This window comes from Biomphalaria glabrata, chromosome 3 (genome assembly GCF_947242115.1).
Source record: "Biomphalaria glabrata chromosome 3, xgBioGlab47.1, whole genome shotgun sequence".
In the NCBI taxonomy this organism is placed as follows: domain Eukaryota; kingdom Metazoa; phylum Mollusca; class Gastropoda; family Planorbidae; genus Biomphalaria; species Biomphalaria glabrata.
Window position 1 is genome coordinate 52569167 of NC_074713.1, and position 25079 is coordinate 52594245.

Below are 25079 nucleotides of genomic sequence, written 5' to 3' on the forward strand. Positions count from 1 at the left end.
ATGTATTCAATGCTAGAGATGCCATTTGTGTTTGATTGTTTAAATAACCATAAAAAAATATATGAGGTCAAATCCATTTGATGAGCCATTGAATAACCAGCCCAGCTCCTATTTCAGCCTAAACCTAAGGTACTGAAACATATATCCTACCATAATATGGAATCCATTGGAACATACATACATAACTATTTTTGTGTGTACATAATTCAGATTTAGAATTTAGTGATCCAACATGTTAAAATGTTCAGGCATTATAAGTTTATAATTTTAAATTCAATCAATAAACTTTCCAGAAGGAAAAAAAGAAATAAGCAATAGAAAAAAAGGATACTTTAAAAAAACAAAGCTTATTTTAGGGAAAGAACTGCTAATTACAGTTATCTATCTGAAAGTTACAGGGTTAAGCCTAACCCTTTCTGCTATATAAAACAAAATTAATTAATTAGTACTTAATGATTAACTAATTGGTTAATTTTTGGATTGATTCGTGTATTGAAATCAAGTATGAATAATTATGCAAAATTTCCACTTGATCTGAGAATGGGAAGTGGGAGAAAAAAAGTGTCAAAATGTAGTAAGGGGATTAAGTCCATATATAAAACACATCTCTCATTAAGTAGCATTTATTACCCTCATTTTGATATCAAACTAGATTATTAATCACCAACAACTAATTGGTTAATTTTGTTTTATTGATTCATGTCTTGTCAGGTTCAATGACAGTTGTGCAAAGTCTTAGCTTGATCCGAGGATGGGAGAAAAACATGTTCAAACTTTTTACCAGAGTGAGTTGATAGAAGTTTTGTAAACAAAAAAAATAAAAAAATACTAGTCATGTGATGTCATCTGTTTCTATGGCTGAGTGTTAACAAGGATGTCATGGGTCCAGCACAACAGCTAACCACCTTTTCTTTACCCAACTGATGTCAGGTACCCTTTAGAACTGTGTATAATTCCAGTACTTGAGGTTGAGGCCCTCGGTTTGGATGCCAAGCATTGTACCACTCATCCACCACTCTCCATTATAGAAGGTAGATGTGGATAAAATATTTCAAATAGAGTATATGAAGTCCTTTATTGTTGCATTTATGGTTAGAAATAAAACTTTTCATTTTTTTTTAACTTGGAAAAAAAACAACAAAGCATATTAATAAATATAAAGCTTTATTCTAAAATACCGGTACTATACGATATTAATGTTTTAAAAACTACAATGCTATTAATATTTGTTCATGCTGACACCAGCTATCATTCTGTCTGGTATCCACAGTCTAAAAATAAATAAAAGGTTTAAACATTCTATTCATGCTTCCAAAATTAAAGCTTTATCATTTATCACATTGGCTAATCCACAGCAAGTAAAATTGACACCATTAAATTTGAAACAGAAAAGGAAAAATTATTAATTTTTGTTATAATTCTAACTTCTAAACTTACTAATACGGAATGGGTTGCCATAAAATAACCAAGGAAATCAAATTAATTTATCTTTTTTTTATTAACTAGTATGACTTAAAACAAAAAAAAGGCATAATTGTATTCATGGAAATCAAAAGTTATCTAATTTAAAAAGAATTTTTTTTTTCAGATTTTTTTTTAGTGCAGTGGGGTTGAATATGTTTATGACAGAATAGTTCTTTTTTTGACATTTGTACATTCTACCCTGTTATGGTAAAACTTCAATAACATTTTTGTTTGTAATCAGAAAACCTTACTTTTGGTATAGAATTATAGGAGAATGCAAGCTCTTTTCACAAAACACAAAAATAAAGTTAAAAACAAAAATTGATTGAATTTAATGGGGTTAAATCAACGATGGTATCGTTAGTTAGGAGAGAAAGAGTGAAGCATACTTATCTGAATCTCATGATAACTTTCATGAGGAAACATTCCCAACTCCATTTCCTCCTCCACTAACTCAGTGTCCACTTAAAACCAAATTTCTTTTTGTTAAATGTTAACCCTTTCCCTGCATATACACGAGCGCCTTCAACTTCTTTGAATAATTTAGTGTCTCTCTATGCCATCACCCAACAGTGACGTGGTGTCTTCAAACGATAATGCTATTAGACGTTGACTTACTGAAGTTGGCATTAACAATTGACGTAACGAAATGATGGAGTAGAACTATGACTCGTGGAATGTAAAGACGATGGCTACTGTGGAGATGGTAGCAAAGAGTTATGTCTTGTAATTACTCTCCCAGTATGTATTAATGAATTGAAAAGGGGAGACGGGGTTGAAATCATCAGCTAGACCTTTTGAGTTAGTGTTAATGCTGTAAGATTCATAAACAGCTTGAGAAATAACGTTTCTACACGTTTCTGCCATAGAAATACATACCGGTATCAAGAATGTGCTAAAAGGTATCACGGAACATTAACACTTGAAGTGTTTCACATTGAAGGCGGACGGTAAAGCCATTCAGAAGAAATTGATTTGCACACAAGTGTAAACGATCTGTGAGTAGTTCGTTGATGAGGGATTTCTCTTGTTCCGTGAATGTGGATACATTTAACGTCAAATTTAAGAATGTGGATACCGTACATCAAGAATCTTCCATGATAGCCTACTTCCTTGTCAAATATATATATATTTTTTTTTTTGTTTTACATATTTTGGGTGTTAGGCCTATTTCAAAATAGCCCAAACCATAGACTTATATATAATATATAGACCCTATATAAGTTTATGGCCCAAACATTCCAAATGACGTCCGGGTGGCGGAGGAGTGAGCGGGGGGGGGGGGGCAAAGTTCGAACCCGGGACCATCAAGATGACACTCCAGACAGGGGCGGACTGGGTGTCAAAATCGGCCCGGGCATTTCTATAAAATTCGACCCACAAATTCTCTATCATGTGATGGGCATCCATTTCTAGGTGTATCGGTCCTTAAAAATCATTGTTAAGTTTGATAATGTATCGATATGCATGCATACAGTGAACTCTATATCTTTATAAGCAATATAGAGTCTTTTTAAATCAGCAATTATGTAGGCCCTAAAAAGATGAAGCCTACTAGTAACACTGTCTACATTCTACATTTTATTTTCGGGAAATGTGTTAGATTAAAAGAGTATTACACTGCAATGTCTGTGAAAGATTTTTGTTTAAACACGATGCTCAGAGGACCTTTTATACAAATAATAATATAATAAGAATATTATAAAACCTTCAACAACTTGATATGTGCCATAGTGACTTCGATCAGGCCTTTTCGGTGGCCCTATCGGCCCATTTGGGTACCGGCCCACCGGGCATTTGCCCAAACGCCCATATAGCCAGTCCGCCCCTGACTCCAGAGCACATAAGACATGATCAGGCAGCCATCAAGTGTTACACTTTAAGGCCTACTCTTGTAGTTAAATGAAAATAATGTAATGAACTAATTCTATTGAAAGATGTGTAGCTCAAATAAAACCCCTGTTTGCAGGGGCGGACAGCGTGTCAAAATCGGCCAGGGCATTACAATACGATTCGGCCCACAACTTGATTGCATGTGATATGCATAAAACTGAACGCATGAGAGCAAAGTTGAGTTTACTTAAAGTAGGCCTAATTGTAGGCCTATTTCTACATCTCTATGGCCTAAATAAACATTAAGGCTATACGAAACGTCATTTTGTAATAAAAAATATATTAAGTCGCAATCTTAATACACAACACACAAAAGGTGCAGTGAGAAGACAAGTAAGCTGTAAATGTAAATTCAAACGTGAAGCTAAGTCCAGCGCTAGGGCATGTGACTTGTTGCTAGGAGGAGTTGTATCGGAGGACCACTGGTTCGTGCCCAGGTCAGTTAAGTTCCCCTTTCAGACCTTGTGATCTATAGGGCAGATGATGTAAGGGTAATCTGTTTCTGTGGTCGACGGTTAACTAGGGTGCCATGTGGCGAGCACAACGACCAACCACTTTTACTTTCCCCCCAATAAATGTCAGGTAGGCCTACCCGTATTAGAGCTGGATGGACTCAGAGGCACCCAAAGATCCCGAAATTAAAAATCTCATAATACGAATCTGGGTCCCCCGGTTCGGAAGCCAAGCGCTTATCGCTCATCCACCGCGCCTCCATCCTGGTCAGTGAAGTCCCTTATTCCGTTATATTTAATTCATAATTGTCTCCCTAGTGCTGCCTTTATATATGTAATATGTATGCAGCATTCATCTTTCAGATCTCAGCTTCACTTTTGTATTTATTCATGCATGAGATTATTAAGAGACAAGGGTGAAGAAAAAATGGCGAAACATAGTCAGGTCCAGACGGAATTTATAGATCTGCATAATTTGTTTCAGCAGTAGAAGCTTCAAACTCCATTTATATTTCGGCAGGAAATGGTAGCGGGCTTTCGTTCGTATCTGGGTCATTGTGACGACATTCCAAAGCGCAGCTTTTCAACCACAACAATGCTAATATTTTCTATCGTTTTTGGACTGAGAATAGGCGTCCGTACTAGATCTATTCTCAGCCAACAGGAAAAGCCCGATCTTCATTTATTGGAGATAAAATTTTACCATCTAATGTAAAGTATTTTTTGTATTCGAATTGGTTCTGCTTAGATTCTATGTTATTGAAATGTAGACTTAGACGTTTGTTGTTTTGTTTCAGATTTTAAGATTATTAATCCTATATCCTAACTAGATCTAGATATACATCATAGCCCAAACCTCCCACAGCTGGCAGGTTAGAAATGGGTAATACGGTAATTAGATCTAGAATGACTGTCTAAAACACGTCAACAGATTGAATAGTAGTACACGGGCTACCTAATAACCTAGCCTATATTGACTGAGTCTCAGCTATTCTGTCGTAAATGATTGTAACATAGAGAACTAGGTCTAGGGAGTGAGTAGATAATGTTAAAGATCTAGATCAGTGATGCCCAACCTTTTTCGGCCGGCGGGCCATTTTAATTTCCGACACTCGTGTCGCGGGCCACATCATGATCATCGTATAGATAAAAGAAATGGAAAAGATAATTAACGATTTTAAAAAGTTTTATTAGAAACCCGTAGCACTATCAGGCCAACGTACACACTTAAGACGATTACGTAAGATCGGTTTCATCCGTTTTATCCATAATTTGAGCAACTCTGTAGCTTGCCCTTACGGAGGACTCATTTTCTTGTCTCTTTTTTTTTTTCTCGTCAGTTGCTCAACTCACTCATCATCATCATCATCATCATCATTCCTTTGGGTTCAAATCTTGGTGAAGACTGGGATTTTTGAATTTCTGGATTTTAGGGCACCCAGCTTTAATGAGTACCTGACACCCTACTTGTTTACTGTTGGCAAAAGAAAAAGATGTTCTCTATATATCATTTCCCTTACAAATCGAAAGGGGAAACTTTACGTTACATGTAACACATACTTTTTTTCCATTTAATGTGTCTTCTTTGTTCTCTTATTTCTTTTTGTTTGATTTTCTTTCAGAAAATTCTCATTTTGAAGTGTGAAACAGACTTTTTCCCTTCTTGGATTAGTTATGAATGAAAGAAAATTGATGAAACAAATTGCTTTCTTCAGTGATGGGCTGAACAAAAATTTATGGAAGTGGCTGATGTCTGTGTGCATATACTTCGCTGTGCTTTGCTTTTTGTGCTTTTTCTTGCCCTTTTCCAAGATTTTCACCGTAGTTCACAGCTATGAGTCTCTCTTTGACCAAGTTGAAGCAGCAACAGATGGACGACTCAGAGCAGCCAAACAATATTTTCAGACTCAAAACCCAGAATTGTCTTCCAGAATTTACTCAAATAGAATCAGCCAGGTTAACATTTTGTTTGCTGTAGGCATTATCACCATAAAGCGGACTAAAGAAACTAATTTTCTTGAAAGCTTGGGTTATCTTCCTCCGTCTGTAGCACATATGGATAGCATTTTAAAAAGCCATCGTTTTTTTAACACCAGTTTTCTTTTTATTTGTAACGTTGATGCCTTTCCAAGTACACATTTTGATGCTGTAGATCTCTATAAGTTTGTCCCTTACACAGAACGATTTGGAAAAAATTCTCTTAATATCCCAACATTGACCATACCAAAGACCAACACCGGATTTATTGATCTCACCACACATAGTACAAAATACAGGAAGGAGTCGTTTGACTATGCTTTTTGTTTGTTATCTGCTGCTGCTTTGAATCCACGCTTTATTCTGCTATTGGAGGAAGATACAATACCCCATAAAGATTTCCCATCTGTTATAGAGCATCTAATAACTTTTAGACTAAATTTACCTTTTAACCAGAAACATGAATTTGGATTTTTAAAACTTTACTTTCCTTCAAAGTGGCAAGGATTCGGTTTTGAGTTCACTAAAATACTAGATCTCTTGTGTTGTTGCATTCTTGTCACAGCTGTAGCTGGTGTATACCATTATCTTCATTCATTCCGATCAGCTACTTTGCCAGGCTTGAACAGTGTATTACTCTCAGCATTTTTGGTGACGCTACTGACCTGTCTGCTAGTTGGCCGCCAAAATATCAACGAGTTAAGGCGACTATCAAAACATTTCTACAGGCTGCAGAGTTCTGAAGGTTGCTGCACACAAGCAATGGTTTATCAGCCTTCCATCGTCAGCTCTATGGCTGAGTATCTTGTGAATCCGCTCAGTAATGAACATACAGATCTTGCCATCTGGGATTTCTCTTACCGTAATTCCATCAGGACTTTACAAGTGGAGCCCAATCTTTTCTTTCACACAGGTTTGTATACAACATTAAATCAGGTCCAAAAACATCCTGAAGAATTCATTTAATAAATTTGTATTTAAATATACTACTTGTTATGTATATTGTTATCTACTAGTCTTTAAGCTCTGTGTACCAATATTTAATCTAACTGAATAGTTTTTAAAAAACAAAATGTAAATGTTTACTATGTTTTATGATAAAACATTTACTTGTATTGCTTTATAAATATAAATGTAGAACTTAAGAACTACAATGCTATTAACACTAGGTCATGCATACACTAGATCATGCAGATTCTGTTATTCAGACATTTAAAAAATGTCTTTGTTGTTTTTTCCTTATGCCACTTTAATGCTCTTTTGTTGATATGTGAGAGTATATTATATCTGGGAGAAGATTTCTGTGCCAGGATTAGAATTCAAGCCCCTTTGATAGGTAGCCAAGCAGTTAATGCCACTTAGATCACATTGCCTTGAATAATCTCAGCAGGCCACATAAGTTTAATCTATATTTTTACATTTCTTCAGGATGACCTTACAATTTGACTTATTGTCTGTTTATTGATCAATTCCAACATGCAGTCACATTTTGTTTTGACTTATGTCATATTTTATTATTTAGATCTTCCCAGTTTGTTGAAGTAAAGGTATATACATTGGTTGTGAAGAGGATATGGTGTATCATATTTTGGCTTCTTGGAAATTGAGTTTTGGGATTGTTTACTATGATAGTAAATACATTGTTTTCATACTATTATGAAGTGTATTTTCCATGGCTATTTTTTTATTGAGCCTTTTTGGATTGACTACTATTTCTAAACATTGAATTATATTTAGGTTGAAAAATGTTTCTTTTTTTTTTTGGTTCATATATGTAATCTTCATTGTTACTTGGTTCTTACCCGGTCAGACTATATCAACATCAGCCCTTGATCAGGAAACATGAAAAGGACCAGGAGCTGGGTGGACTCAGAATGGCCCAAAGATCTCGAAATTAAAAATCCCAGTCTTCACAGAGGTTCAAACCTGCGACCCCCGGTTCAGAAGCCAAGCGCTTTACCGCTTAACCGCCGCGCCTCCTGGTCTTAGTTTATTGATTTGAGGTAATATGGTGTGTGATATGAGTTGTAGACAGAACATCTAAGTACTAATCTGTACTATTATTTAGAACTTAGTCCTTTAGTCACAAACCATGTCTGTTTATTGTTAAGGTTGGGCTAAATTTTGGAGTTTTTACCTTACTCCAGTTGTAAGGCAGTTCACCCTGAGGGGGTGAGATCCTGGAAAATAAGTTCACTGGGGTAGTATGGGAGATAAATGAATTTTGATGTAATTAAGAGAATTTTGATTTAGTTAAGTGAATTTTGATATAGTTAAGTGAATTTTGATTTAATTAAGTGAATTTGAACGTAGTTAAGTTAATTTTAAGTTAGCTGAATTTGAGGCGATGGAGTGCAGAGCGTGTTCGGAAGTTCAAGGTTGGACGTGTTGGTAGTTTACTTTGTGATTAGTTTTGTTGTTTTATTGATCCGAGGATCGACCTTATTTATTATGTATTAAAGTTATACAATGTTATTATTGTTATTCAAGATTTGTTTCCCTTCTTTAAGAGAGAGAGGGGGAGAGTGCTGTGAGAGTATAGTATAGATGCTTTTGTCTTTCTGTTGGCAATGGACTGAACTGGGGCTTGGAACAGCTCGTCAGCAATCCACCCAAGTCAAAACCTATATATAAGCGGTTTTGTAGCACAAGTTATGCGTGGCCTAGAAAGAAGAATATCTTGGCTCATCATGCCTTGAACAATCCACCAGGGATTCAAACTCCATAGCCCTCCCAATCTTTTTCTAATCTGCTTTTGGAATTTTAAAGAGGCATGATGGTTGATCACAGCATATCCAGTATATATATATATTTTTTTACAGATTAAAGTTATAAAATAATAATATAAATATAAGCCAAAAGATTACAGTTTTGATGATAATTAGATTTTTATGCGTCTCTGCTTAGAGAATAACTAATAAATAAGAGGACGCCTCCAACTAAAATCAGGCCTATCAAATGGCTACAAGATTGTTTAAAGTCAAGTAAGCACAGCTAACTAGTCAGGTGATTAATAACATGATGTTAACTGATGAGATAAATTTCTTCTTCCAGGCATAAAAAGAATCCACCTTGATCTGTTCACTTTTTGTGGCGGCAGTGACTGTGTCCTTAATTGTCGTAAATAAACAACATAACAAAATAATGTTTCATTTTAGCATATGTTTTCTTGATCTCTTTGAAAACAAGCGAAATAAGGAAAAGAAAAAAAAAACTTATAGTGATCGAAGGGAGACAATCATTTAATTACTGCAATATCTCAATAGTGCATGTTTATCTCCCCTTTGTATATATTGTGAATAACTGTAAAAATTTCAACTTGATCCGAGAGTGGGAAGTCGGGGAGAAACAAGTGCAAAAGAATCCACCCAGACAGACAGACAGATGTTGTGAGGAAATATAAGCTTTGTAAATATGCACAGTAGGCCCACTAGAAGGGTGAAAATGCAACGGTGCACAAGAAGTTGCTAAGGGAAAAGATCGTCCCTCGAGACAAAGGCCTGCTATGCCACAGAAACAGACTTGAAGTAAAACAATAGCTATTTTTAGCTCCTCGTGTAGCCTATCTTTCAAAACATGATGAACTGAGACGGGCCTATCTCCCTATCTTCATCCTCACCAGATCACCTAACTGTTTCTGTTTGGTTCCAAAGTTTATTCTATCATTAGGATGCAATAACACTAAGCATATTTACAAAGCTTATATTTTCTCACTAAATCTCTCTCATGCTTTCTGTTAGATCACCATGCAGAATGTCTTGTGGAAGTCGACCTTCTGGCATTCTTTGACGCTGGCCAAGCCAATTTACTACAAGTAGGCCTAGATTCATCAAAATAATCAGGAAAAATCATCATTTGTTAATATTAATATATGGTCGCTTCAGTTATCATGGTAAATTAGTGAATAAGTTTTTTAAAAAGTAAGACTAATTTTATTTTTCACTTAAAAAAATTCTTTATTGTTAAAATAGAAGCTGCTTATCAAGTTGATCTTTTTAGTACGCATCAGTTTGCATACTAGGGCCGGATTTAGACACGATAAAGCCTCCAAACTATTTGACAATCAACATAACATCATTTATTCCTTTGCTTTTTATTTAAAACAATATGTGGGTGGGGGGGGGGGGCTCAGATCAGGCAAGTGGGGGCCCTAAGCTATAGCTTATGTTGCCTATAGGTAAATTCAGCACTGTCTTTCACACGTTATAGGCCTATAGCTACGGTGACCGCTAAAAAAAAAAACAGCTTGACTGTCTTTAATTTAGCCTACATAACATATATATGCGCATGTGTCCTCTTTGTAGCTCCCTTTTGTTCTCTTGTGAGTTGTGGGTAGACTAGATCTAACTGGTAACCATAAATCACCAAGATCTATTTTATTTTTATAGATTGTTTTAGAACTGAGAATCGGTCTCCGTTCTATTTCCAGCCAAAATGAAAATTTTAAAAAAGTTTGATCTTTTTCATTGGAGTTAAAATTATCTGTTTGTTGTGTTTTTGTATTGGTTCCGCAAAGGAAGGCGTCTACAGTCTACGTCTAGTACGGTGTAGTCATAGACATATGAATATGATGTAGAATCTAAGTAGATCTAGATCAAGTCATTACATTATACTATTTATACTTCTATACTAGGATCTCAATGCGGAAATAACCTAATTATAGTCTATAACTATATATATAATATATTTAATAAGAGTAAGTATCACTATCTATTTTAGTTCAATAGTCAATATTTGACAATAGTTCTGCCTAGCTAGTCTAGACTAGTCAATCTAAAATCTAAATATAATAAATCTTAGTCTAGACTAGTTTAGTTACTTATAACTTACTAACTATAATCTTAGTTTGTAGTAATGTAAGATCTAGATTTAAATGTAAGATCTAGAATAATCTAGATCTATTGAATCTTATCTAGACTAGATCTGATCTAGTTATACAGTTATAGATTAGTAGTTAAAAAATTTAAGTTTATTTTAAGTAGTTATTAAGTTAATTAATATAGATCTATATGACTAAAGTCTAACTCTAAACTCATAGTTACCATAGTAATGAGTCATAGTCAGTAACTAAGTAAGTTTGTTTGTAAAATGTTTTACATGTTTCAGATGTTCCTTCAGAGTTGAAGATACTTTACTTCCTAGTCCAAACCTCCCGCAGGACGACGGGGGATGGGAGCAGGCAGGATTTGAACCATAGTCATAGATAAATCAGAACGACTGTCCAGCGCGCAAACCGCACGACCAGGCAGTCAGTAAGTGCCCTTAAGTGGCATAGAGTCTACCTTAGTTTAAGTCTAAGGTTATTAGAGTATTAGGCTATAATTGAATTAGTTCAATAGATTGAATAGGTAGGCTATCTGAGTATCTCACTATCTGGTCTGATCTAACCTATTACCGTTAATTTTTTATGGAGGAATCGATGGCAAAATAGATCCATTTCTCCGAAAATTATGAGAGAAATTTGATGACCTGAGTCACAGACATTTGAGGAAGTTGAAACTGCAATTTTTAAACTCACCACAAAGCACCTAGAGGCTAAATCGACCACCGAAAGACAGTGTTACATCTGTGCTGGATGTGGCACAGCTAGGACTGTGTAGCCACATGAAATATTGGACTCCGCATTAATCTAAGACAAGCCTTACTTACATATACATCTATTCTAGGTTTAGAATTCTTGATCTATTAGTAGTATCATCTATGCTTATAACTATATAGTTACTATATAGATCTAGATCTAGTGTATTTATTTGGCCTATAGATGTTATATGAAATAATATGATATCTCATAGTTCATTGTGTTTATATTTCAGACCTTGGCTTATTATTAACTTAAGTCAAGTATGGACCAGCCTCTTGATATCCTACTAAGAACAGCAGCTGACTAAGAAAAGTGGAGGGATTATTTACGCAAACTGTCACTGCACCCCTGCAATGAAAGTCAACAGACAGATGACAATAATAATGAGAGAATAATTATCTGTGTCATTTTTACTGTAACACTTATTTTCCTTATATTTCTCAACCAAAAAAATAAAAATAAACAAGTAGACTGTATATCAGATATAACAAAAAAAAAAAAAATCATTTCTTCTTTATGATGAAATGATGAAGTATATGAAACTTTCATATTTTGTTAGCCATAAAATAAATAAACAGAAAAACAAATTTGCCAGCTTAGAGACCTAGCCCACCACATTCCTGTAATTAACACGATGCTCTAACATTTTAGCTTACCACAAAACATCAAATACATAACTATAAATAAATATATAGATCTAGATCTATTTAAGTAACATATAGATTATTGGTACTTGAAAATAAAATGGCTTCCCATTTTTAGATTCTATCCACTAAATCTAAAAAAAATTGTTTGAATTAATTAAATAATTAAAGAAATGAATATTTTATGCTTGATGTAATTTGTTTACTTGGTTTTCCTATTTCATTCTTTCATTTCAGAAACTTCCCACCCCAGAAGTATGAAGACAGGAGTTTTGTCTTGGTTCAGTTATGAATGAAAGAAAATCGATGAAACAAATTGCTTTCTTCAGTGATGGGCTGAACAAAAATTTATGGAAGTGGTTGATGTCTGTGTGCATTTACTTCACTGTGCTTTGCTTTTTGTGCTTATTCTTGCCCTTTTCCAAGATTTTCACCGTAGTTCACAGCTATGAGTCTCTCTTTGACCAAGTTGAAGCAGCAACAGATGGACGACTCAGAGCAGCCAAACAATATTTTCAGACTCAAAACCCAGAATTGTCTTCCAGAATTTACTCAGATAGACTCAGCCAGGGTAACATTTTGTTTGCCATAGGTATTATTACCATAAAGCGCACTAAAGAAACAGAGTCTCATGAAAGCTTGGGTTATCTCCCTCCTTCCGTAGCACATATGGACAGCATTTTGAAAAGCCATCGTTTTTTTAACACCAGCTTGCCTTTTATCTGTAACGTTGATGCCTTTCCAAGCACGCATTTTGATGCTGTAGATCTCTATAAGTTTGTGCCTTACACAGAACGATTTGGAAACAACTCTCTTGGTATCCCAGCATTGACCATACCAAAGACCAACACCAGATTTATTGATCTCACCACACATAGTTCAAAATACAGCAAGGAGTCGTTTGACTACGCTTTTTGTTTGTTATCTGCTGCCACTTTGAATCCACGCTTTATTCTGCTATTGGAGGAAGATACAATACCCCATAAAGATTTCCCATCTGTTATAGAGCACCTAATAACTTTTAGACTAAATTTACCTTTAGATCATAAACATGACTTTGGATTTTTAAAACTTTACTTTCCTTCAAAGTGGCAAGGATTCGGTTTTGAGTTCATTAAAATATTAGATCTCTTGTGTTGTTGTATTCTTGTCACAGCTGTAACTGGTGTATACCATTATCTTCGTTCATTCCGATCAGCTACTTTGCCAGGCTTGAATAGTGTATTACTCTCAGCATTTTTGGTGACGTTACTGACCTGCCTGCTAGTTGGCCGTCAAAATATCAACGAGTTAAGGCGACTATCAAAACATTTCTACAGGCTGCAGAGTTCCGAAGGTTGTTGCACACAAGCAATGGTTTACCAACCTTCCATCGTCAGCTCTATGGCTGAGTATCTTGTGAATCCGCTTAGTAACAAACATACAGATCTTGCCATCTGGGATTTCTCTTACCGTAATTCCATCAGGACTTTACAAGTGGAGCCCAATCTTTTCTTTCATACAGGTTTGTATACAACTTTAGATCAGGTCCAAAAGCATCCTGAAGAATTCATATTCCATCAATAACTTTTTTTTCAAATTTATCATTTGTTATGTATAATGGCTTGTTTCTACTAGTCTTTTACATTAATTATTTTACTTTAATTTGTGTACCCATATTTAATATTATCTTTTATCATTTTTTTTTATTTGGTCACATTTTTGTCACATCTACAATGTTTTATGATTTGACTTTTGAAGTCACAATAGGGCTAAGGTGGCTGGTAGATCCTATTAATTGTGATATGTAAATAATGAGGATGAGAAACTAATCATGTATACAAAATTGCTGCTGTGACAACATTACATGAAAAGTTTAGGTTTCTATATTTTTACTAGAATCTATCTAGATCCACTGTATTTTGTTACAATTCTGTCACTTTTTTTTTTTGCTTTGTAAAATTAATGTTTTGCACATTTTGTGTTTTGGTCAATTATTAGTTGTTATTAATTTGTATTGTATTCTTTACTACAAACTTCCAGAGCCATTTCCTTTCATTAATTTTCTTTTCTTTTAGAGCATGGATTCACAGTGTAAAAAATTCACACATTTGACATTTCTGAATAATTTAACAGTTAAAGAAAATAAACTCGATGCTTTGAATAGCAGAGTTACCCTTCTTGAACTCATTCACAAGTAGTGAATTAAATTGTCACGAGTAATGCTTTGAATAGCAGAGTTACCCTTCTTGAACTCATTTACAAGTAGTGAATTAAATTGTCACTAGTAATACTTTGAATAGCAGAGTTACCCTTCTTGAACTGATTCACAAGTAGTGAATTAAATTGTCACTAGTAATACTTTGAATAGCAGAGTTACCCTTCTTGAACTGATTCACAAGTAGTGAATTAAATTGTCACTAGTAATACTTTGAATAGCAGAGTTACCCTTCTTGAACTCATTCACAAGTAGTGAATTAAATTGTCACTAGTAATGCTTTGAATAGCAGAGTTACCCTTCTTGAACTCATTCACAAGTAGTGAATTAAATTGTCACTAGTAATGCTTTGAATAGCAGAGTTACCCTTCTTGAACTCATTCACAAGTAGTGAATTAAATTGTCACTAGTAATGCTTTGAATAGCAGAGTTACCCTTCTTGAACTCATTCACAAGTAGTGAATTAAATTGTCACTAGTAATGCTTTGAATAGCAGAGTTACCCTTCTTGAACTCATTCACAAGTAGTGAATTAAATTGTCACTAGTAATGATTTAGGAGAAAAACACAGAAACTACTCATATGTTAAATTTATTTATTCTCTTTCTGAATTAGAATATATTATATCACCTATGCCGTACAAATATTTGTAAAATCAGAAACATACCACCACAAATATGCCCACTTAAAACTATGTTGAAGATTAGAATCACAAGAAACAAACAACAGATTAATAATATTCAAGATAGTTTACACTATCACTTTTACTTTTGGGTTTGCATTCAGCTGGTAACAACAATGCAACACAAACTTTTCCCATCAACATTTCTCCATGAACATACAGATCAAACATTTCATTCTGTGTTGATTTGTTATCAGGAATATTGCGCATTTAGATGTTGAAGCTGTAATTATTATTATTTGTTGTTGTTTTTTTTCCCACTGTTTATTGAATATTTTTTTTTTATCTTATGATTGTGATTATTTATCTACATTGTTGGTAAACTGTTGTTTTTTTTTAAATTGAGCAAATAACTTAGACCAAAGACTTTTTGTTTTACTGAATACATGTTATACACTTCATTTTTGGTTTGTTTTGTTTTTGTAAACTCTGTCGACGCAAGAGGGTTGAATATTTTTCTATGAATGTACACATTGTTTCTATTATGTCATTTTTACCAATTTAAGTTCTTCTTTTTTACTATTCCTCTTCTCTGTGCAAATTCTTCCTCACGTCACAAATAAGTTGGGAAACAAAATCCTGGACGCAGTTCTCAGAAAAGGGCTGTATCAGTTTTTCTATAAATTTTTTATCTTTTGCAAAAGAATTACTAATTGGCCACACTGGGGAAACTCGTAGTTTGACCATTAACATTTTTCAAAAATATTATATTCAAAAATTAATTTGGTCTAGACCAGCGGTTCTCAACCTTTTATGCTCGGCGACCCTTTTTACAATCCCCACCTCTGCCGCAACCCCCCCCCCCCCCCCCCCACACACACACCACACACATACAGCAATAGAAGAATAGACAATAACAATCCATATTTTATATGCTCTTAGGCGACCCCCAGGTTGAGAACACCTGGTCTAGATAATCTTTATCTTGAACAGACATATTCCCACTGTCTTTCACTTAAGAGTTAAAAGAAATAAATAAACTTTCAGGAAAATCTTCCTCACCATCTTCTAAGCCTGGATCTACAGGCCTATCATTAGAATTTTATAAACTCTTGAGTAGATTTATACATTTGCTTAAAGCATGATATTTTTCCCTGGTTGGGATGGGGGGATGGGGTGGGGTAAAAAAAATGTTCAGTTTTTTTAAATCAAAGGTTGGTCTGCTGTATAAAGGAGTAATAGTCTTTTAAAAAAAAACACAACCTTTTTCTATGTTACTTGTAGCTTAAATATCAACTCACTCTGTCTGTCTGTCTGGTAAACAGTTTGTACTCTTTATTTCTCCCGCACCCAATTTCGGATTAATGCACAATTATTTCTTTTACCTGACAACACAAGAATAAATCAAAAGAATTAACCAATTACTTAATTAACTATTGGTAATTAATTATTTTGTTTGGTATCTTGAACAAAGGAAAGAAATTGTACTTGACAGATGTGGTATATAGTTAAATTAGTCCTCTTGAGCCTTGAGTAAACGTTTTTTTTATGCATTTAAAAAATTATCATGTAAGCATTCACTGAGATACCCCCTTCTTCCCTCCCCCTTTCACAACTGGTCCAGACAAGTGATAGGATCATAAGACATTGAGAAAGCTGAAAAAAAAAAATTGGTAAAAAATTTTCTATCAACAAATGTAAAAGTCTAGGTCAATCATACATAAAATAATTACATGACTGATCCAAACTAATTGATGCAATTGCACGTAATAGAAACTTTTGTGTTTTTTTTTAAAGTATTTTTTATGTTTTTCTTCCCTATGCAACCAACACCTGACAATTTTATCTTTTGGTGAATGCTGTCCAACAATAGTTGGTTTTACTTTGTTCTTTATGGCTGATGTCATGTGACACGTTTATCTTTTGGCGAATGCTATCAAACAGTTTTTGTTTTACTTTGTGCTTACTGGATGATGTCATATGTTTTCAATTACATTGGTTGCTCGTTTTATGAATTTATTTCACAGAGGTAATATATTTTTATTCTCATAAGAAACATTATTACACACCTCTATACCTGTATACATTTATACAATAAACCTTTTTCTCATTGCTACCAGTTTAAATCATTGTTATTTATACTTATGCATTGTCATTTTAAATCAGACATTTAACTTGAAAATTTTTAAAAAGTATTCCCCCCTCCCTTTCCAATCCTTTTAAACCAGGGGTTCTCAACCTGTGGGTCTCGACCCCCTTAGGGGTCGATTGACAATTTGCCAGGGGTCGCCTAAGACCATCGAAAATATGGATGGTTTTTGGGGGTCGCCGCAGAGTGGGAAATGTAAAAAGGGTCGCCGAGCTTAAAAGGTTGGGAACTGCTGTTTTAGACATTGATATATACCGGAGAGGGCCGATGATGTAAAAGTCATCTGTTTCTTTGGTTGATGAGGGTGTCGTGTGACCACCACATGACTAACCACCTTTACTTCCCTATACTCATGTCAGGTACCCACTAGAGTTGGGTGGAGTCAGGGGCGTCCCAAAAACCCAATTTCAAAATCACAGTTCTCACCAGGGTTGGAACCTGAGAAATCTCAATTTGGAAGCCAAGCACTTTACCACTCAGCCACCTAACCCAATATTTTTAAAGAAGTCTTCTTTAAAGCCAGAAGTATTGGCTCAGATAAATGTCAAAGCTCTTCAAAGAGGAATAAAGATAATGAATGTGAGATTAGGGCTCGCATATGGTGAAACATATCATTTGACTTGAAGTTTATCTGGTAATGTCACTACCATCAGGCCGAGGGAACATTGATGATAAAAATGATTGGCATGGGGAACATTGATGATAAAAATGATTGGTCCAGGGAACATTGATGATAAAAATGATTGGTCCAGGGGGCATTGATGGTAAAAAATGATTAGCCCAGAGAACATTGATGGTCAAAAATGATTGGCACAGGGAACACTGAAGATAAAAAAAATGATTGGCCCAGGAAACATTGAAGATAAAAATGATTGGTCCAGGGAACATTGATGATAAAAATGATTGGTCCAGGGGGCATTGATGGTAAAAAACCATTCTCCTAAATCTAATATCGGGTAGGTCGCTATCACACCAAAGCATGGTATCTTTTCTCGTTACATAGCCATGGTTGTGCTAATATAAACAAGTATAATAGAAATAATATGAAACATTCATTATACCTTGGTATTGTAAAGCTTGATCTCATAGCAAAATGTTGGACTTGAGATTAAGTATTTGATAGGACTGCGTGTCTTTTGATATTTACATTTCAAAGTCGTCATTTAAGAGTCGATGAGGTTAAAAGCTGAAGTTGATCTCCTTTCCAAAGGCCCCGCTGTGCGCACGTTCATTAAATTGAAACCCATAAGAAACATTACTGTTAAATGTAAAGCCTGCAAAGTAAACTGGGGCGCCACTACTGCCTGGACACGTGCAAGCTGTGTAGGTGTGTTTGAACACATTTCCCCCTTCACCTTTGACCTTCTCAAGCCACTGGCCCAGACTGATCTGCTTCGAGCATCCGTGTGGATGGGAGACCACCACGGCCATCTTCTGCGCATCTTTTTTGTGCCGGTAGAAGGCAGTCCATCGGAGCTGCTCCCACTTGTTGAGCGCGGCACCCAACTTGTCTGCAAGCTCCTCATTGCAGGTTATGCACTTCATAGAGCTTTTGTCCGTCGCGATTCCATAACTCTTCATGATCATGTTGTCCAGGCGATAACCGGGGCTCTCCTGGCTGTCAAAGAAAAAGTCACAGGTCGTATTTTCAGCCTCAACACTATCGAAGATGACATGCGTGGCTGTTATAATGTCAATCTCCCACCATACATTGCTTGGGGTTTGCGACATCCTACAGCGTCCGCAAACACACTTGGTATTCTTTCCCCAGCCATGCGTGTCGCCTTCTTCCACCCTGATGATCTGATACACTTTCCCAGTTCCGGTTCTCAGCACATTTTTGTAGCGCGTGCCGGAAAAGGGGTATGGGATACTTGTGCCTGGCCACGTGGTTGGCCGTTGAGGGCTGGCCACATTGACGCTAAGTTTGACGGTCAGACTGGCGATGGATTTAATGACTTCGTAGAGGACTTCATCGCGATAACCCTCAGGTAGGTGCTCCAAGCTGAATGAATTAACAGGGATGAAGTTTGGATGGCCAGGATTCTTTTTGCAGGCCTTTAGGTGAAGCTGTAAGCTATCTCCAGGTTCCGGTAAATCAAGTTCATGGACAGCTGTAAGAAAAAAAAAAACATAAAAAAAAACTTGTTATTTTTTTCAATAAAGATAACAAAAAAATAGACATAACTGTTTCATATTTATATTCACATACATTAAACAAATTATGTCTATCAGTGATGACAAGCGGGCCAGGTCCGGCCCGTGGAAAGGCTTTATTGGGCCCCTAGAGATTTTGTAATAATTTTAGAATAACAACTTCCATCACAAAGTTGGAAATATTGTTTTGATATGAGTTGAACCATTGGGGTAGAATTGCGAATCATCATGATTCATTACTGGTTGCGTCTGCTGTCTATCAGTGATGAGCAAACTATGGCCCGTCTAAAGGCTTGATTCAGCCCGCCACATGTTTTGTGATAATAATTTTAGGATAGCGATTTCAACCACAATGTTAAAAATATTGCTTTGATACAAGTTGAGCTATTGGGGCAGCATTGCGAATTGATATGATTCATTACTGGCTGCGTTTGCTGATTTGAAATTCGAAAAAGCGCGGTAAATAAAATAGTGGTGTACGCACAAAGTTTTTCAAACAAGTGATTAAGAAGCTATTGTTTATTGTTTCTTAAATTCACTGTGCATTTTCTTAAACAAAAAATCAATTAAATAAAAGAAGAATAATTGATTTAAAAATGTTGTGTTTTTAAAGATATTATTAATTGTTAAGCGGTAGGCTATAAGATTTAAGTTTGCAAAGATTTAGATCTATGTCCGGACAAGAAAAAGGATTTTGAAACTGTAAAATGATTTCGATACTAAAGTAAGAAGTCTTATTGCAGGGCACTTCTTCGAGGCTATAAGATTTAAGGTTGCAAAGATTTAGATCTATGTCCGGACAAGAAAAAGGATTTTGAAACTGTAAAATGATTTCGATACTAAAGTAAGAAGTCTTATTGCAGGGCACTTCTTCGAGCGAGTTTGAGAAACAATTAATGTCTTTCTTCCATGAGGAATAAGATAAGATAAGATAACTTTATTGATCCAAACAAATGGAAATTCAGTTTGAATATTTAAAAGACTCAGCGTGACTTTTGGATTTGTGACATATTTTTTCTGTCCCATGAACAATTGAAATGTTAAGATGAAGACAAAATTCAATTTATTTTATGAGGCTACCCTCAAAGTTTCAAACAACACAATGGTCATCTTGCCAATCAGAAAGCTAAACACAAGCAAAATATTAAAAAAAAAACCTATTTTAAAACACAAAGCTTATCTAAGGAGAACTCCGCACTTACAATGATATAACTCAAGAATGTAGAAGATATTTCCTTTTTTTTTCGATATCAAACAAAATAATTTATAACCAATAATTAATTATTACTTTAAAATTTTTTTTCATATTTGGTTTGGTACAATAAATAATTGTTTAAAGTTTCAACTTGATCCAAGAATGTGGGTGTGGCAGAAATAATGTGTACAATTAATAAAGGGGACAAAACCGGATATATTCAAGCATATTTGTGAATACTGAAGGATGAATTTCCCTTGTTGGTATCAAACGAAATAATTAATAATCAGTTTTAATTGACTAATTGGTTACTGTTTTAAAAATGATTCATGTCTTGTCTATGCCAATGAATAATTGTGCAAAGTTTCAATGTGATCCGAGAATGCGTTTGGGAGAAATAACGTGTTCAAACTTTTACCAGACAGACAGACAGACAGTGTGAGTTGATATATAAGCTTTGTAAAATGACTTATCGCTTTTCACGAGGTCAAATTCGCATTAAAAAAAAGAAGCAAGAAAAGTTCAAGAATATCAATACCTAGGTACAACCATCAACAACAAACTGAAATGGAGTGAACACTGTCAAAACCTTTACACTAAAATTCACCAAATTCTTATATTTTAGAAAGCTAAGGGAGTTTAACATCGACTAAACAATAATTAAACTTTTTTTATACAGCAACCATCAGCAGTCTAATTAACTTTGCCATCACCTGCTGGTATGGTAATACTTCACTGGCATAAAGACCTAAACTAAATAGACTAATTAAAAAAAGCATCGTATATCACTCGAACACAGCTACCATCTCTTGAAAAGCTTTTTCATGAAAGATGCCTTTCCAAAACACTCACTATTCTTAAAGATAACCTGCACCCATTAAACCTCTGTTACATAAGATCTGAACGAAGTGATCGTCTCCTTTCCATTAGGACTAAAACAGAAAGATTTAAAAACTCCTTTATCCCACTTTCGATAAGAGTGTTACAAGATCAGCTGTCGTCATCGAAAGGTTCATAGAAGTCTAATTCATAAAGGTTGTGAGTGTGTATGTGTGAATGTTGTTCGTATTTGCAACTATATTGTTATTCTACAGTAGTTACCCCGAGGTTGTCAATTGATTGGATCAATAAAAATTATCTTATCTTATCTAAGCTTAGGAATTTTGAATATCTTATTCCTCTTCTTCGTTCTCATTGTTATGTTGGAGCGTTCAGATGACTTGAGTCACTACTACACTAGACCAATATACAAGATGGACTGCGCAGTGGTTTCCTAATCTGGCAGCTCTCCATATAGTTTTCTTTCTATAGGGGTGTTTAGGGGCTAGTGTCTTATTGCCTCTTAATAAAGAATGCAGTTTTCAAGATAACTTAAGACATCTTTAGGCGAATTCTAATATTTCATAAGTTCAGTGCTATAGAAAACATTGAGACATATTCAATACGGTTTTTAACGTGGATCGTGTAGTGTTAAGCTAGTGATTTTGTATTTGAAATGTAAATTCATCAGAAACAAATATTTCTAAATAGGCCTATTCCAAAATTTGAGTTCTAAAACAGCTTGTCGAAATTCGGTTATAAAAATTTAATATCTTATGCAATGAGAATCTGTGCAATTCCCGCTCCTAAAAAACTTTTGCATTGCCCATCACAAGGACTTTACTCAAAGCACTTATTTGCATAATGGCCGTTTGATTAAAAAAATTCTATTTATAGTTTGTGTCTAGTCACGTCAACAAAACAGCTTAAAATTAAAGTGACGCTAACATGTGCATGTATATACACACATACACACTAGCACAGCAGCGAAACAAATATCTCTTGTTTACCTAATCCATCCATGTCTCCAATGATGTCACTTGGTGTCAGTTTTAAAAATTTCTGAAACACAAACAATCAAATTAAAGCAAAATATGTCATGTGTTTGCTTAGGCCTATACTCTACTATGTAGTAGGCCAGGGGTGGGCAACCTTTTTCTCTCGAGGGCCGCAATAAAAAAAAAAGATTCGGAATGAAGGGTCGCATATATATATATAAAATATGTACTTGCAAGTTAGAAAAATAACCTAGCTGACTGTGTATAATGTCTGTTATATCCATTTATATTTATTTATATCAATATCATACATTTACCAATCATTTTTTACATTCCGAATTGAGGAATTAGAACAAGAGTTAGCAATTTCTGAATCTAATTTTACGAATATTTCTTTCAATTCCCTTATTTGTTACATTTCTTCACGAATGTACAGTTTGTCTCTATGTGAAATAATAAACTGTTTACACTTTTGCATTATGCTCCGGAATTATGGAACTAGTTTACTAGTTGTTATCCTTGTGACTGCTGTCAAATTAGTCAGCATCGACCTTTTGTTACACTTTTGTATTTTGAAACAAAAGAAAAACGCTTATTCACAGGTGTCTGTGCGCCTGTGGACCCAAATAATGTAAAAATTAAGCAGCAATTTTTTTTATAGTATGGAAATACAGCTTCTGGTATCCATAAAACTCACGCGGAAGAACTGACTGGGGAAAAAAAAAGGAAAGGAAATAAATGCTCATCGAGGTTTTAGCGGGAGATCACTCTGATAGAATTAAGGCTTACTTCTGTTTCATCCATCGTCTCGTTCTGAATCTTGGTTCCTTCATTCCCCATGCTGTGAACTCTTCAAGACTTCTAACAATCAATCAGCATTTAAACAGTCTTTATTTCCTAAGTTTTTCTACTTAGATATCAAGATTCTTTCGTTACTACCTAATAAATGTAAATGAATAAATTATTGAAAAATAATTTTTAAAAACTTCTATCGATAAGCAAGACATATAGTAAAAACTTCGACAATAAATGTGTTTATAGCCAGTTGCGTCACTGGGGGTTGGGGACCGCATGAGATGACAACCATCGGGGAAGGGGTTACAACCAAGTGCAAAAAAATATTTGGCAAAAGCAATTGATGGTCCAGACTGAAGTGAAAAGAAGATCCAGAATGAAGTCAAATGAAGATCAAAACTGAAGCCAGATAAAGATAAAGAATGCTCTTGTCACGAGTCGAGTCTGTGACCTATTTCGACCAGTTTCTAGAAGCTCGAGTTCAAACCAGTGCAAGTGTCCAGCGTAAACAAGTTAATTTTAGGTATCCAATCAAAGAAAGAGGTTAAGGGAAAAAATAGCACACGTCAGCTTCTAGAAGGTCAAAGTTACTAAAATAATTAGGGGAGAAGTTTCCATGATTCTGGAAAGTACGATTGAGAAATGTATAAATTGAGGGAAAGTCAGTTAGACGGGGTCCTCGCTCAGTTCTCGATTAGTAAAACGTTTTGTGATATTAGCGGGTCCTTTAAGTAAAGTTTTAGTAGTTGAAGTTATACTAAGTGAAGTTTTATGTATCTTTAAGTTTTATTTATGAAGTGTCAAGTTGTTATTGAATTAAGAAGTTAATTTGATGTGAAAGTTGACGAAGTATTATTAAAGAAGTTTGAAGAAAATACAGAGACATGTTTCTTTCTTCATTTCATTGAATTGTCAAGTTTGAGAATATAATCCCCAGCAAGTGTGATCGTCACAGCTCTAACCGATTAAATGTTTTACTCATTGCCCCAAAAGTAACATAGTCCTAGAATTAAGGATCTAGATCACACAAAAGTCAAAATCAGCTATAATGATTGAAACGTCAGTTATCATAACTATATTCTATATAATAAGTCTCGATTACTTTGAAGTAACTTAACTTTGGAGTTTTTAAATCCTGGCAAGCCCTATAGTTTAGAGCAGGGGTTCTCAACCTGTGGGTCTAGAACTCCTTGGGGGTCGATTGACGATTTGCCAGGGGTTGCCTAAGACCATCGAAAATATGGATTGTTATTGTCTACTATTCTATTTCTGTGTGTGTGTGTGTGGGGGGGGGTCGTGGCAGAGTGGTGGATTGTAAAAAGGGGTCGCCGAGCTTAAAAGGTTGAGAACCGCTGGTTTAGAGGGTATTTGATTGTAATACCGACATTATAATTAGGTGGCATCAGTTTTATTTATATCAACACATGGAGTCGGTGCTATGGAATTAATGTATAAAAGCATTGCATTAAACAAACCTTTACTTTTATAAATTATTTTCTAAACCCAATAATTATTAGTCAGCAGACTCTCCTGGTGTACAGTAATTCAGACCAAAATGAAAGAATTAATTAACGAATTAAAATCTGATTAAAAATGTGCAGATATAAAAGGTTGAAACGAAACTTTTCTGCTTACCTGCAGTTGTAACCAAGGTTTACAATTAAGACCTAGAATCTAGATCTAAAAGTAAATTTTAATCCAGAATAGTTCTCTAACTAGTTTAAAGTCTCAGATTATGTAAACATATCACTCAGATTTGTAAGGATACCACTACCGTTTCAAGCTTTCCCTAAGCATCCTAAAATATAAAATCTAGGTCAAGTTCCCGGACCTACGTTTGATATTGCGTGTTTTTCAGTGTGACACTTCTGGTGTGTTGCTGTCAGTGTTGTCAGTGTGCTGTACTCATTTCCGTCTCGACTTTTATGTCATATTGCGTGTTGGTCGAGTTGATGAGCATTAGGCTGTTCAGCCAGAGGTCCTGGAATCGAATCTTTGCAGTGAAAAAAAAATTAGGCGTGCGCGTGTTTGTGTGCGTTTGTTATTTGGGAGAGGGGGGATCTGGATTATTTGATGTGTGTTTTATACAGCTTGTATTTTTCTGTTTTGTATTATTATAATAAGGTTTGTATTCGAG

The 25079-nt window shown here is 35.1% G+C and overlaps 3 protein-coding genes across 7 annotated transcripts; 2 read left to right on the forward strand and 1 right to left on the reverse strand.

Moving 5' to 3' along the window:
* Positions 1 to 60: 60 nt before the first annotated feature.
* LOC106054499 (post-GPI attachment to proteins factor 4-like) lies at positions 61 to 8270 on the forward strand. Of its 2 annotated transcripts, none has more exons than XM_056022597.1 (2): positions 61 to 129; positions 5432 to 8270. In XM_056022597.1, the coding sequence occupies exon 2, from the start codon at positions 5484 to 5486 to the stop codon at positions 6750 to 6752; it is 1269 nt and encodes a 422-aa protein (XP_055878572.1). In that variant the 5' UTR covers positions 61 to 129; positions 5432 to 5483; the 3' UTR covers positions 6753 to 8270. The 2 variants fall into 2 exon arrangements, with proteins under 2 accessions (XP_055878572.1, XP_013065838.2); XM_013210384.2 differs by lacking the exon at positions 61 to 129 and adding an exon at positions 4566 to 4692.
* Positions 8271 to 10182: 1912 nt separating this feature from the next.
* Positions 10183 to 16943, forward strand: LOC106054498 (post-GPI attachment to proteins factor 4-like). 4 transcript variants are annotated; one of them, XM_056022603.1, is made up of 4 exons: positions 10183 to 10326; positions 10893 to 11038; positions 11600 to 11782; positions 12249 to 16943. In XM_056022603.1, the coding sequence occupies exon 4, from the start codon at positions 12300 to 12302 to the stop codon at positions 13575 to 13577; it is 1278 nt and encodes a 425-aa protein (XP_055878578.1). In that variant the 5' UTR covers positions 10183 to 10326; positions 10893 to 11038; positions 11600 to 11782; positions 12249 to 12299; the 3' UTR covers positions 13578 to 16943. The 4 variants fall into 4 exon arrangements, with proteins under 4 accessions (XP_055878578.1, XP_055878580.1, XP_055878581.1 ...); XM_056022604.1 differs by lacking the exon at positions 10183 to 10326 and adding an exon at positions 10333 to 10482; XM_056022605.1 differs by having other exon boundaries at positions 11600 to 16943.
* LOC106054502 (uncharacterized) lies at positions 16404 to 24803 on the reverse strand. Its single transcript, XM_056022608.1, has 4 exons — positions 24578 to 24803; positions 22937 to 23086; positions 22160 to 22211; positions 16404 to 19092 (listed from the first exon to the last, which is right to left on the reverse strand). Exons 2-4 carry the CDS (start codon positions 22985 to 22987, stop codon positions 18158 to 18160), a joined length of 1038 nt encoding a protein of 345 aa, XP_055878583.1. The 5' UTR covers positions 22988 to 23086; positions 24578 to 24803; the 3' UTR covers positions 16404 to 18157.
* Positions 24804 to 25079: the final 276 nt, after the last annotated feature.